At 32.7% G+C, this 14035-nt stretch overlaps 1 protein-coding gene across 3 annotated transcripts in view; it reads left to right on the forward strand.

Annotated features, from left to right (window-relative positions):
* The window catches only part of Pclo (piccolo presynaptic cytomatrix protein), a 402900-nt gene that overhangs the window by 322368 nt on the left and 66497 nt on the right, over nucleotides 1-14035 (forward strand). For all 3 annotated transcript variants that reach the window (XR_013435134.1, XM_021735866.3, XM_078040136.1), the window contains exons 17-20: nucleotides 1774-1867; nucleotides 3120-3191; nucleotides 4607-4787; nucleotides 6305-6499. Coding sequence is in view for 2 of the 3 variants with exons in the window: in XM_021735866.3 (XP_021591541.2) it covers nucleotides 1774-1867; nucleotides 3120-3191; nucleotides 4607-4787; nucleotides 6305-6499 (542 nt within the window). In the remaining variant the exon portion in view is untranslated. The remainder of the gene's footprint in view (nucleotides 1-1773; nucleotides 1868-3119; nucleotides 3192-4606; nucleotides 4788-6304; nucleotides 6500-14035) is intronic.

Here is a 14035-nt window from a genome sequence, read left to right on the forward strand (position 1 = left end):
GTTTGTTACAAAGTACTGAAAATTATAGAAAATACCTTAACAAATACCTATGTAGTTCTTATCTAGTTTTATCAAATATCCAAATATTCATATTTTGTTATATTTACTTCAATGTTTAATAAAAGTTATTTTAAGGGACCCCTGGATCCTTCTGATGTCACTTTCTTGTCTACCTAACTACTCGATTGAATTTAATACCTCTACTTCCTTTTATTGTATTATATTTACATAAATGTCTTATATGCATGTATACTAGATAATTTATACTATTATTTCATGTGATTTTAATTTTATATCATAATATTTTATATATTTATCCTTCTGCAAATTCTTTGATGAAGATACTTTTAAGATCTACATATTTTGTATATGGATATTTAATTCATTTTCACTACAATTTAATATATAATTGATTGAATAAATCATAATGTATTCATTTTCTTAGTGTCTAACTATTAGAAATAATATTGCAAACAATATCGTTTTATTATTAGGAACAATATTGCAATGAACAAATATCTTGTGTACAGATGGGATAACTTCTTTAGGGCAGAAGTAGAATATTCCAGATATTTGAATAGATATAAACTTAAATTTCTCTAGATATTAACAAAGTTACCTAAGAAGTGTGTGTGCAAATATACTTTCTGTCCACAGTATATATTATATGAGTTACTCTTTCTTTAAATGATTTTCTTTATATTTCCCCAAGGGTATTTGCAATTTATCTTGAATGACAAAATCATCAAATACTGCCCTTATTTTTGTATGTTCAAATAGGTGGTTAAAAGTGAGAAGAATACCACTTTATTTTTAAAATAGGTTTCAGGTCACAATGGCTGACTTCAGAGGTGTTGTGAGATACAAGCCCAGTGAGTCATAGTCTAGGCTACATTTACTGGGAGCTTTCAAAAATCCATAGGCTCAAGCTTCACACCAGAATGATTAAATCAGAGTCTCCTTGAGGATGCCGGGTATAAGGAAGTGTAGATGGAATGCTGATTACCTCTAGTTCCCCTGCCAGACCTCAGATCCCCAAGTGACCCACTCTGCAGTCAATGTCGGGAATTACCACCCCTGCAACTGGCTGGTAAGAGCATAAAGCCAGAAAGAGGGAAGATGGCAGAGCTACCTCTAAAAGTGGGTGTGAACTAGAGTTTGATTCTCAACAGCTAAAAATTTATATTTAATTAAAATTGTTATAGCTAAATTATCATACTTTACCAAAAGCATCAGAATATACTTTATATATTAGATAAATGTTTACAAAATTTCAGCTATAGCAATAACTATTCTTCATACTTTAATCAGTTAATGCATTCATTGCAATTTTTGGTTTGTTTTAGAAATAATGAATTAAAAGACAATATAGCTTTGCTGGCTTGATTACATGCAAAACCATTGGAAAGTTAAACACCACATTAGTATTTATGGGACAAGAAGATGTTGATGTTACCATATAGTCTGTGCAATTACCTCCTACATTGAGGAAAGATTAAGATTTCCAAAATTATAGTATTGTTAGAACATCGACAGGCATTTCTTTAAAAACAATATTCAGTAGAGCAAACAAAAATCAAGGCATGCAACATATTTTTAAATTGTCATTGTACATTCAAGTTAAAATAAGCCTTAAGACATGAGGATGATGGGATGATTATACAGTGATCTGGAAGGAAATATCTTGAAAAGGCTGCATGTCCTTCAATTTAACTATGAAGTCATCAGTTAAGGTGAATAATCAAAACAGCTCTTTCTTTTCTTCCAATTCAGTGCTGAGTACAAGAGAAGGACTAAATATGTTCAGAAAAGTCTTAATCCTGAGTGGAATCAAACAGTAATTTATAAAAGTATTTCCATGGAACAGGTAAGTAATGATTATTTTCTACATGACAGATTTGGGATAATATAAATATAGGATGGCAAAATTTTTGAAATATTGGGATCCATATTAATTTTTGTCATATAAATAAGAGTTTGATAAAATACATGTAAAAATGTAGCCAATGAAAAGAAATGAGTGAAGTTCAGATAAGATGAAAATGATGTATGTATTTTGACAAAATAGCCCAAAAAAATGAGTAAATAAGTAAATTAGACAAGTGCAAAGTTTTCCATTGATTATTTCAATGGAAAAAAATTAAATATATTAGTAGAGTAGATTATCTTTATGCTTTTGGGAAGAATATTTTTCTTATAATTATAAAGATATTTTGACTATCTTTATTTTGACTTTCACAAGTGATACAAAGACAACATCAAAATTCAGCACATCAAAATGGATTACTACACCAGACAATATTTTAGGAATTCATCTCTTCCCTAAATTAAGGCCTCTTTACAGGTGGCAGTATGAGGCTCAGTTGTGCAGCAAGATCATAGTGGCTAGCATAAAGATTATTGCCACAAATATGTGATTTGAAGCAAAATTGCATCAATGTGCTTTCAAAAATCTTAACTTTCCATGAATACAGAAAATAACTGAAGTTTATAAGGTTAAATTCAGAGAAAAGAGAATACTAATAGAACAGTTAGAACTTATATTGTTTTATATGGACATTATCTTTCAAAAATGTGCCTTTAATTTGTCCTCTGGAAGATTAATTTGAGTATGAAATTGCAGCTGGATATAAATTATAATCTGAGCTCTTTAAAGTAAGTGAAATTTACCTGCAAAAATAAGATGGTGTCACTATATTTTTTTTGAAATCACTGAAACAAAAATATTTTAAATATTTTTAAATTTCAAAATATTTTAAATAATCCTAGATATTTTTGCCATCTAAAGATTTCTTATATTCAAAGGTTGCTTAGATTATGCTTGTTACTTTTAAAAATGGGTGTGTAAGGATAGGATAGAACAATAGGAAATGAGAGTTGCCATTTTGTTCACAAAATAATGAGTTCCCTTATGATCAAATAGTAGAAGGGACTGCAAACTAATCATTGAAATTTTAAACAATATTTAGGATAAATCCAAATTGTTTCAGATGGAATTTCAAGAGGTTTTACACAAATGGAAAGGATTCAAGGGTGAAAATAAATTAGTCTATTACGTGAACATAATGAAAATTTCTGATGGAAAAAGGGGGTTAATGAGAGTTTTATTTGAACTGTAGCTCAAGAAGAAAACTCTGGAGGTGACAGTTTGGGATTATGATAGATTTTCTTCCAATGACTTCCTTGGGGAGGTAAGCCTCTGATTTCCTTTTCCTTATTTGCTACCAGTATAAACCACCAATTAAAGCATGATGCAAAGCACATATCTTAAGTTCATAAAATAACGTTTTCTAAATAAAATTCTTTTGTTGCTATAATTTATTTCCTGAGTTACTTTTTGAATATTTGAACAGCAACTTGACAAATGGTTTCGCCTAATCATTGGGAAATGAGATTTGAGGAACAAATTTATGTTATAAGATGAGCTGGATTTTTTAAATGGAACTTCATATTCTTCAATTGCTGTTCCTTGCTACATGTATAAATGATTTGATGTAGCATTTTACATTGTAATTTATGATTAAGTATCCTGAGAAAAAAATTCCCAAATATTATTAAAAGCAAATCTAGGAATAGGACCTAATAATCAAAACAAGATCTTGTGACATATTTTCATCTATGATGTTCCAAAACTCTCTTATTTGGTGATCTTAGAGCAGAAGTTTGGGTATATATTAAAAATAAATTATTTGCAAGAAATCTAAAACTTACAAAAGGTGATATCTTTTTGATAGAGATTTTGTAAAGCCATTTTGTAGTCTAGGTGATAACATGGGCTTCTTTGGTTTTTAAGACTCTATAACCCTCTTTTTGCACAAATCAGACCATTAAACTCTCACCTTCACAGTCCATCTTAGTCCAGCCCACGCACTAACCTTGATCATAGCAGGAGTACTCTAGGATATAATGATGTATCTGAGCTAATGTCTGACATGTGGAAGTCCTTCCAGTTTCTTGTCTTATGTTTACCCTAATCCATAACTTATGTCCATTGTACTGGGGCTTATTAGATCTTTATAACTCATCAACTGAAAATTTGCCATTATTTATGTGCCACTAAGAAAAAAATATGACATCAATTAAACCATGACACAATGCTTTCTCATCGTGTTGTTAGTCATATCTTATTTCAAGTATTGAAGTGTATTTTAAAATAGAAGAAATTAGTAATTGCAATATTCACTTTTTTCATTATTTTCACTTTTGTTCCTCTGGTGACTAAAATCATACATTTTAAAAAGTTGCTAGGTTAGGTAAGAACTAGAATTTCGTGTAAAAAGTTGTTTCATGAGAAGATTGACCTGTGACCCTATCTTTTTACATAATATCCAAATAATTGAGTTAATATTAAAAGACTTATATAGTTGAATTTAATTATACATTTTCTGAGTATCCAATATACATAAGACTTTGTTCTCAATATTATGGGTGAAGAAAATTAAGGAAATAAAAAAGAAAGAAAACTGAGCAAGACAGCATCCTCCTCCTCACATCACTGAGTCCTTTAGTTTATATTTTTGAATAAATTTTAGATTTACAGAAAAAAGTAATGAGTTGAACATAATTAATCCATAGATTTCATTGATTCATTGCACTCTTTTTTCAGGTACTGATTGATTTATCTAGCACATCTCATCTGGATAACACTCCTAGGTGGTATCCACTCAAAGAACAGACTGAAAGCATTGATCATAGCAAGTCTCATTCCAGCCAGAGCAGCCAGCAATCCCCAAAGCCATCTGTCATCAAAAGCAGGAGCCACGGTATCTTCCCTGACCCATCCAAGGGTAGGAGATGTTTCAAGTACAAAAAGTTTTCATCTATTTGTTCACTAAGTATCTTCTTGAATGTATATTTAATGTATATTAAAAAGTTAAAGAATGGCAAAAGATTTAACATAATCTCAGGTAAAGCATTGATATGGAATTGAGACAAAGAAGTTCCAATTTCAGATAACCACATTCTTAAGTAAAATACTTTTCAATCTTCACTTTAACTCTCCATTTTTCAATCTACAAAATGGAGAACGTTGGGCTATATGAACCATTTGGTCTTTCCTGTTTTTTAAAATCCATAATAATATGATTTTTAGAAAATGCATTGGGGTATTTCATAAAGAAAATATAAAAATCCCTTTAGCACACTGACAAACATAATCATCATTACCATTTAGGCATATTCCATTTAATTGTTTGAATCTCTGATTTTTCACAAATACACTCTTACTCTATAGATATAATTTTGCATTCTTTTTTTTACTTATTGTATCAAGAACATTTTACCCATGTCATCAAGACATTTGGTATGCTAAATTTTGTTAAGTCTTTCCTAAATGTTGAACTGCAACTAATTTATAAACTATTATTATTTTTTAAATAATAGTGGCATACATTGGATTTGGCAATATATACAGCATTTCATTTGAGTGATATTTTCCTTTGGGAGATTTATTACCAACCACCTTATAGCACAATATGATTCCTTGTCATAAATTAGGTTACAGTATAAATATGTGATATCTTCTCTACATAAGCTGAACTATTGATAAATATTAAATACAACTTTTATACCAGACTTTAGTATTGTTTCCTTGTCTCTTAAGCACTTCTCAGCACATCAAATTGAACAGCACTTCTATGTGTGATAGAAGAGAATGGATTCTATGTGTTCTAGGAGATGGGAATCTAAGGCCATGTCTAGAAGGCTATTGTGTTAATATGGTAACCACTGACTGGCAATGAGTGCTATAGACTACTTATGAATAGGTTCCATAGTTCATTTATGAGTTCTGCTTAGCCATTTGAATTTTGCTAAACAAATTTTTATTTAGCATTCTGCAAGGAGATTGGCTTGACCTCTGTCTCTATGGCTATACATTCTCTAAAATTTCCTGAGACAATAATTCTACAATATTTACATTTATTATGTACTAAAACTTCACTATAATTTTGTTTAAAAATCCTCCTGGAGCAATGCTAAGCCTATTGTCTTTTACTGGACCTCTATTAGAATGATCAGAGTTGCAAGAAAAAAGGAGAAGTTCACAGATTCATGACTTGAGGCTAATTAGGATATATTCCTCTTTATTAACCTATCTCTTCTCAAAATTCTGTTCCTTTTGCCTTTCATCCCCAAAATTCCCAAATGTTTAGTCACATTACTATATGGTAAGCAGTAGCATAAATGATTCCTTAAAGAGTATTAAAATCAATCTGAAACAATTTCAAATTGTGTGTAGACCAATCTCGGCAGCAGGAAGGCTGGAGCAACTTTAACCTTAACTGTTCTACCCTTTTGTAACCAGACATGCAGGTTCCTACCATTGAGAAATCCCATAGTAGTCCTGGTAGCTCAAAATCATCATCTGAAGGCCATCTTCGTTCCCATGGACCATCTCGAAGTCAAAGCAAAACCAGCGTCACTCAGACCCACCTGGAAGATGCAGGGGCTGCCATAGCCGCTGCGGAAGCCGCCGTGCAACAACTCCGCATTCAACCAAGTAAAAGACGCAAATAAATTCCTCAGCATGGCAGCTTAATGTTCATCTGTTGCCTTTCTCTCCTGCTGTCCTTCCCTGTTTGCTTTCTGTTTTTGGCATCCCCTGCTCACTCTGTTCTCTGTCCTTTTGTCTGTGTAAGAACAGTATCAAAACATAAATATGCTCTCTCTTATTCATTTTTTTTCTTTTTAATTTACATAGACTGCAATAAAACTGGCTGTTTCTCCATTGTTCCCACCATCCATCCACCCTGGCTCATAGTATTTGATAGCTATGTCTGTGACGTTTGCAGGCAAAGCAGTGTTGTGCGTCCTTTTCGTGTGTGCTTACAAATTATTTAAAATGCAGGAACTATAAGCACAATTAGCTGCCAATTCTCCAAGTATTACACACAAAAAAGCACACACACACCCCTCACACACACACACACACACACACACACACACACACAAATATTTGTAGAAAGTTAGCAATGTGATTCTTGCACCTGAAAACACTCAAAAATTTAGACAGAAGAGTATTGAGACCAATAGTCAAGTTCTAGAGCCTAGGGGAAAAAGCCATTTCAAACCAATGCTTAAAAACATAAAGAAATTATGCATGTGAGACATTGTAGCTTTCCTTGTGTCACTCTTCCTAGTCTTTTGAAAAATCTGTGAATAAAATCATATTTCGTATATTCTAAAAAGTACATATTATGATATATGTATAAGCTTATGTGATGAGGTAATGTAACCTCGTTAAGGAGCACAATTGGTCCCTTCTGTTGGATCACACTTTATATATGATAACAGAGAATTTACAGGTTATTTTTTTCCCTAATCACTGATATTCTTTAAAAGTCAAGATGTGCTATGTCTAGTAACTATAAATCAATTAAAGTGTAGCAGTTCACCCATCTTAACTACTGTGTTTCTTTTTTCACTTCACTTGTGAAAATGTAAATCAATTGATATAATTATATAAAAACTTAAGTGCAGGCATTTCACAAATGTAGGTGAACTGTTACTTCCACATGGCATTAGCCAGGCAATGAGATAGATGGTTGTTTTCCCATCTCCCAGTCATCATTTTAAAAGAAACAGCCAGTTTTAACGCCCTCTAGTGCTGTGCATGTGATGTCATTTTGGCATTTGAAAACACAATTGAAATAGAGCAAAAGAACACTTCTGTTTGCATGAGTAACATTGAAGCTGGTTCCATCTGAGGTACATACTCTGGGTTTCCATTTCACCCACACTGCCACAGCAGCACATAAAAGCGGTCAGTCTAATCATGCCAGGAAGCAGCACAGACACAGCATAGCAGGAGTCCTCCCCATTCAAAGAACTCAGTCTGATAATCTGCCTCCACCAGCCAATGGCAACCAAGACCAAAGCCAGCTAGCCCTCAGGAAGGTGATGTCTGATGGACCAGTCAAGCCAGAAGGAGGTGAGCAGAAAGGCCATGTTCAAAGCACACAGCAAGAAAATCCCCCAAATTTAAAGCTCACATCTTTGATTTTTTAGAAATTGTCTGATAAAATGTTTATCCACTTTTTAATGTGCTTTTGTGGGCATGGCATTTTAGGACTTCATCATCACCATGTAAGTCCCAAGATCAGTCTCGTAATATATTGACTACAGTGATTTGTATTTTTCTATGCACTGGGCATCTTTTTGACTTTTGTTGGGAAATAGATTAACAGTATTCATATTGCAGAATGGAATGCATGCTACTAACCTAATCTGTTCAAGCATGACTATAAATATGTTGCATTGTGATAAAAGTTTAAATTGCTCACAGTTCAAGTTAGCATACCAGTTGGAATGTAGATCAGTTTTTGTTGCCTATTATTTGAAGTGTAACTTTTGGAAATTCTTAGAGGAAAGTAAAGGAAAAATTGTCAATGCACTCATTCACCTTTCCACGGTGAAATTCTCTCTTGATCCTACAAGCAGACATTTTCCATTCGTGTTTCCATAGTTGTTAAGTGTATCAGATGTGTTGGGCATGTGAATATCCAAGTGCCTGTGTAATAAATAAAGTATCTTTATTTCATTCATAAACTACTGGGTTCTGAGCCATTGTTATATGATGCAGTATAAAATGTGTCAGTTTTTGTTTTCTCATTTGAATCCTTGCAGCAGAGTGTAGTTACTATTCTATTGCTAGTGAGAGCTGTGAGAATAGAAACATTGGGGAGCAGAACAAAATTCCACATTGGAAACAAAACAGAAGGAAAATCATTACCAATGAAAGCATCAGAGCTTACATAATAAATGTAGATAATGGAGTTGGGCTAACCTAGGCAACACTTCTAATGTTTCTTGGCAATATTCTCAGGTTCCAGTAAAGAGGAAGGCAAATCCCATGAGCCCCTGCTTAGAGAAACAACTAACCTTGATCCCATAGCTGTACTCTGAAAGAAAAGCAAGTTTATATCTATTCCTCACCTCATCCCAACATTCATGGAGTTTTCCCCAACAAAAAGTTCCATTGCCAGTGACAGGAATAAAACTAGTGTGATTATAAAATAATTTCCAAATTTAATTTAAAAACCCTTCTTTAAAATTTATTTTTTAAAAAGACTAGGATAGCAGGTAACAACCCTAAAACACTCAATATTATGAGTATTGCCACAAAATTAAATTCAAATCTTGTACTCTATTATTGATTTTTATTTATTTTCAGAAAATTAAAAGCATTTAATATGCCTTTCTCCCAACTAGCTAGATATTTGGGGCAACTGATATATGTAGCAATATGAAGGCAAACCACTGAGATATTTCTTAGACTCTTTAGTAAATAAGAAAACAGTTTAAATGTTAGTATAATTTTGAATGTTCTTTTTCACAATTAAAAATTGTCACCAGTGCACAATTTCCCTGTCCTTTCTGGTCTTATTGGTACTTTCCAAAAGTATTTGAAAGTCCACCTCTCACCTTTTCTTCCATCAAATAAGTTAGTTGATTTCTTGATATAATTTGTTTTCTTACTTGAATATTACATTAGTTACAAATGGCACAGTAATCAAATGCTTTCCTTATTTCGTGCTTTATTTTTATATATTGTGATTTATGTATTTATATAATTATTTTGTCAGATTTTTATCATAGATGTGGCTCTTAAAAATCTATATGGAAATATTTTAATCCCTTTTCTTTAAATATTGCTTAAGTAGATATTGCTTTATCTTTAAAGTGTTATGATTGAATTAGGAAATCACTCTATTGAAATTATAACCAAAAGGAAAACTGGATAACACAGTATGCTTTCTTTTTTAAAAAAATGTTTTCTTAATAGATAGTAAATAAAATGCCCTGTTTTATAAAATATAAGTCTATTATTTTCCTGCTACTATAAATTAACCAATAATAAAATTGAACCATGCCAAATGCCTAATAGCAAACTTGCTACAGGGTTAACTTTATAAATGCAGTGTACTGAATTTAAAATTTAGAAAGAGAAACCAATCAAGATATAAACTTAAAAACGGCAGGTTCCTATTCACAAGTTCACAGACTTCAAAAGTATTAGTAATAAGTTTTCATATTCAGATAGAAATTTCCTGTTTCAATCCTCACAATGGAGTTCATGTAATCCCACCTGCATTCTGAAAATAATGCTCTACATTTGAATAGTTCACGTCGTACAGAGTGTTTTGTCATCCATTTCTCATTTTATCACACCAAGTGGATGAGGTAGTCACTCAGATATTCTTATCCCTGTTTTGTGGGTGAACATTCAGAGAGTCAGAAGTGTAGAATGGTTGATTTAAGAACACAGCTAGAAATTCTCTGAACCAGCAACTACAATCCTTGTCTTGTGACTCTGAGGCCTTTGCTTTTAAAATATATGGGAACTTGCAATATCAAACTCCTGATTTCAATAAAAACAGTTGTCATTTACTTATTGGTTATTTATCACTAAAATTCCTGCAAATTCTTAAAAGTGGCTAGAAATTGTGACAGGATGCACTTTACACTCTCTTTACTGGCATCGTCCTCCTTTCCAAGGGCTAGAGACTTAAAAAGCAATGAAGAAAACATTCCTGCTGCACAAGCCAAGTGAGTCAGAAGGCAGGATCTGTAGAGGAAGCTGTGTACATCTGTAGGCATCTCTATCAAGGGCGACAAAATTGTCCCTAAAGAGCTTTTCAAATATTTTTTGTAAGCTTCTCAGCAGATTTCTGCTTGAACTAGCATAATATATGGGTCAACCAAGAATTATGGAGTGAGCCAAAAGGAACTCTTTCTCTCCCTCTGGGGTTTAGTTGCATGCTAGGAAATCTGAAGGGAAAGATTAGACAGATTGTGCCAAATCATCCTGATGCCTAAACAACTCTATTTGTATTTAGAAATCCTTGAAAGTGGTTTTTTTTTTTTTTTTTTTCCATGCTCCTTGGTTTGGTTGATCACAGGTCCTGCTATTTTAGAAAGTGACACCAGCCAGGGAAGGGAGTTTAGAAAGTAGTTTTGCTTTGTTTTTGTTTTCTTATTTTACATTTTTGAGAACCATACCAAAATGAAAATAAATGAAAGTATTCTTAAAGCCCAGAATAATGATTTAGTTGGCATCTAATACACTAAATTTTAAATGCAACTTGAAAATTCCTGTCTATTTTTTTTTGTTTGATATTAAGATTTGGGGTTTTGAGGTTTAAATTTAAAGATCATACAGAATGGGTAGGCATACCCTTCTTTGAGTAATAAAACAAGAGCTGTTGGGACAGGTGGAAGAGGATAGATAAGAAGCTGGTTTAATAAGAACTTATTAAATAAGTTGCATGAGGGAAATATGAAAGCCAGTTTCTCCGTGTGGGCCGAATTGTAGGAGAAAAGTCTGAAGCTACTTCCACAGACCACTGCTGGAGACTCCACTTTCAATAAAGCTCATTTGCGGCACCTGTCAAAGAAGAGTTTCATATGCATGTGTTGCTTTGCCGGACTCTTACCAATCCATCCCTCTGTGGGAGTTGCTCTCAAGGATAAGTGGTAGTGGGAGGTTGGGTTGGGGAGTGGATGGGCTCTGGGGAGTGGAGCAAATTATTGGTTACAGAATGTAGTAGCTAATCACTATCTCATTTTCTTCTGACCCAAAGTAGATGATCACTTTTGGTCAGAAGGAATTTAGCCTTCTCTGTATTTGGAAAGGGCAGGGCCCATAAGGGAAGTAAAGGAGAAATCATAAAAGAAATAACAATCGGTTCATTTGGAGGGGAAGTCTGCATTAATATTGTATGTACATGGTTAATAAAAACAAATTTGACATTCCTCATTTCAATGTGTTTGTGCAAAAGCAAAATTAAAACATTTTTTAAATGAAAATTGAAACTACTGAGGTGAACACAGCAAACATCCAACAAAATTTGAGAGAATCAGTTTGAATAATTTTTAGCTCTCAAAGTTGTATGCCTGTTCTCTGGGGATAGAGACATTCATTTTTTGTTGTGTGTAAAAATCAAAATGTTTTTTGAGAGTTTCCATATCTTCTTGGAGTGATTGCATATGCATTTTTCAAATATTTATTTAGTTATTTGAATCATTGCCAAAAATATCTCTGCTATACATGCAGAGTCACAACCATTAAATGCATATCAATCATATTCTGATCATATGACACTCTCTTATTTATGAACCTTCATTACTGAAGGTAAATCCACTGATTCACCATCAATGGCTACTTTTGGTCTTTTCTAGTAGCAGCCATAGGTCTCTACCATGCCATCCATGTGGTCCACAATGATTATTTTTATGTCCATTTCACCTGACACAAATAGCAAACCAACAGGTCCATTTAAATTTTAAATTTGGCTTCAACATTGCTATGCTTTAACCAGAGACTTTATAAATGAAGGCGGAACTATCAATTCGGGACCTAAGAAGAGGAAATCTTGTTAACAAGCTCCTTTAAATACTATGACATGTTTTTAGTTTAGCAAGAAATACCTAGAAAAACTCATTTTTAAAATGTAATTTCTTTTACATTGGGCTAGAGCAAATCATTTTCAAAATGATTACTACCAAGGAGCAGGACCTGTGGAAAAACGAGACAGGCAAGTAAATGGAAGAAAGAAATGAAAAGCATGGATTAAGGGAAAGCTGATGGAGACACATTGGGGATGCTGGACAGTCAGGATGTGATATATGATCATGAGGCCAGGAGCTTTCTCATCTGAGATGGAGGGATCATGGAACTAGGGAAATGCCTCCTAAGGAGTGGAGGAATACCAAGGTCATCATCTGGCTACTTAACAGTTTTGCCTAAATTCACATTTTAACTTTCCATGAATTACTTGATTATTTTTCTATGTTTCATCCACATGTATTATACACATTTTGTAAAACCATGATATTTCACCCATTCTCCATCATGCAGGATGAATTGGGGTGGTGAGGGATATAAGTATAGAATAGAATGGGGGGAAATCTTCATGTGTATTGAGCCAGACTGTGAAAATATTTCTTTTTATTTTTACTTTATTAGTATGCAATATCTGTAAATATATAGTTAAGTATTGAGAAACCAAAAATACTTATGGATTTTAAAAGAAAGCATGTCAGAAATATAGAATTTTGATTGGGATCTTGAATTTTTTAGATGTGTGACTAGAAATAACAGACATAATCACAGCTTTATGTGTTAATCTGTCCAAAGATACTGAAAAATGCAAGTAATAAATTTAACTGATGATAATTTGAACAAACACAAATGAAAATATTAATATCACAAATTACATAAGGCAGGTCAACCTTTAAGAAAAATCCTTGGTAAACGCCAAGAGTCTGTATCCCTATATTTGAAACTATAGAAAAGAGTAAAATAAAAGTTTTACTATATTTATTTTTAAAAAGAACATAGAAGCAGGGGCTGAGGTTGTGGCTCAGCAGTAGAGCGCTAGCCTAGCACAATCGAGGCACTGGGTTCCATCCTCAACACCACATAAAAATAAATAAAATAAAGGTATTGTGCCCAACTATAACTTTAAAAAAAAGAACATAGAAGCAAAATCTGCTTTTCCTCATAAATATATTTAAATTCAAACATGATTTCTACTTAAATTTCTATGAAGATATATTATTATACTTTTAGTTTTTTGTTTCTTTTAAAGCATTCTTATTGCTAATGACATTTCATAATGTAAAAAACTATTGAATCACTATTTTTGCTTCATACAGCTATTAATGTACAAGAATATTAAAAGATATCATGTTCAGACAACCCCTTGTGGGAAGAATCTGTATTGTTTTAGCCTGCCAATTTTCATTATTTACTCGGGTCTCTATGCACCATAAATTTTGTTTTGTTTTAAGCAAAGGTAGAAGAGAGAAGCAAGTTTTTAATAGTTACATATAGTTTTTAATTAGCTACATGTAGTTTTTTTTTTTGGTTTAGCCAAATACTCTTTTTAAAAATTTTTAATTTATTTTAATTAGTTATACAATGACAATAGAATGCATTTATGCACTTTGACATATCATATATGGATGGGATATAATTTCTCATTTTTCTAGTGCACATGTTACAGAATCATATTGGTCATGTAGTCACATA

This window comes from Ictidomys tridecemlineatus, chromosome 2, assembly GCF_052094955.1.
Source record: "Ictidomys tridecemlineatus isolate mIctTri1 chromosome 2, mIctTri1.hap1, whole genome shotgun sequence".
Lineage (NCBI taxonomy): Eukaryota > Metazoa > Chordata > Mammalia > Rodentia > Sciuridae > Ictidomys > Ictidomys tridecemlineatus.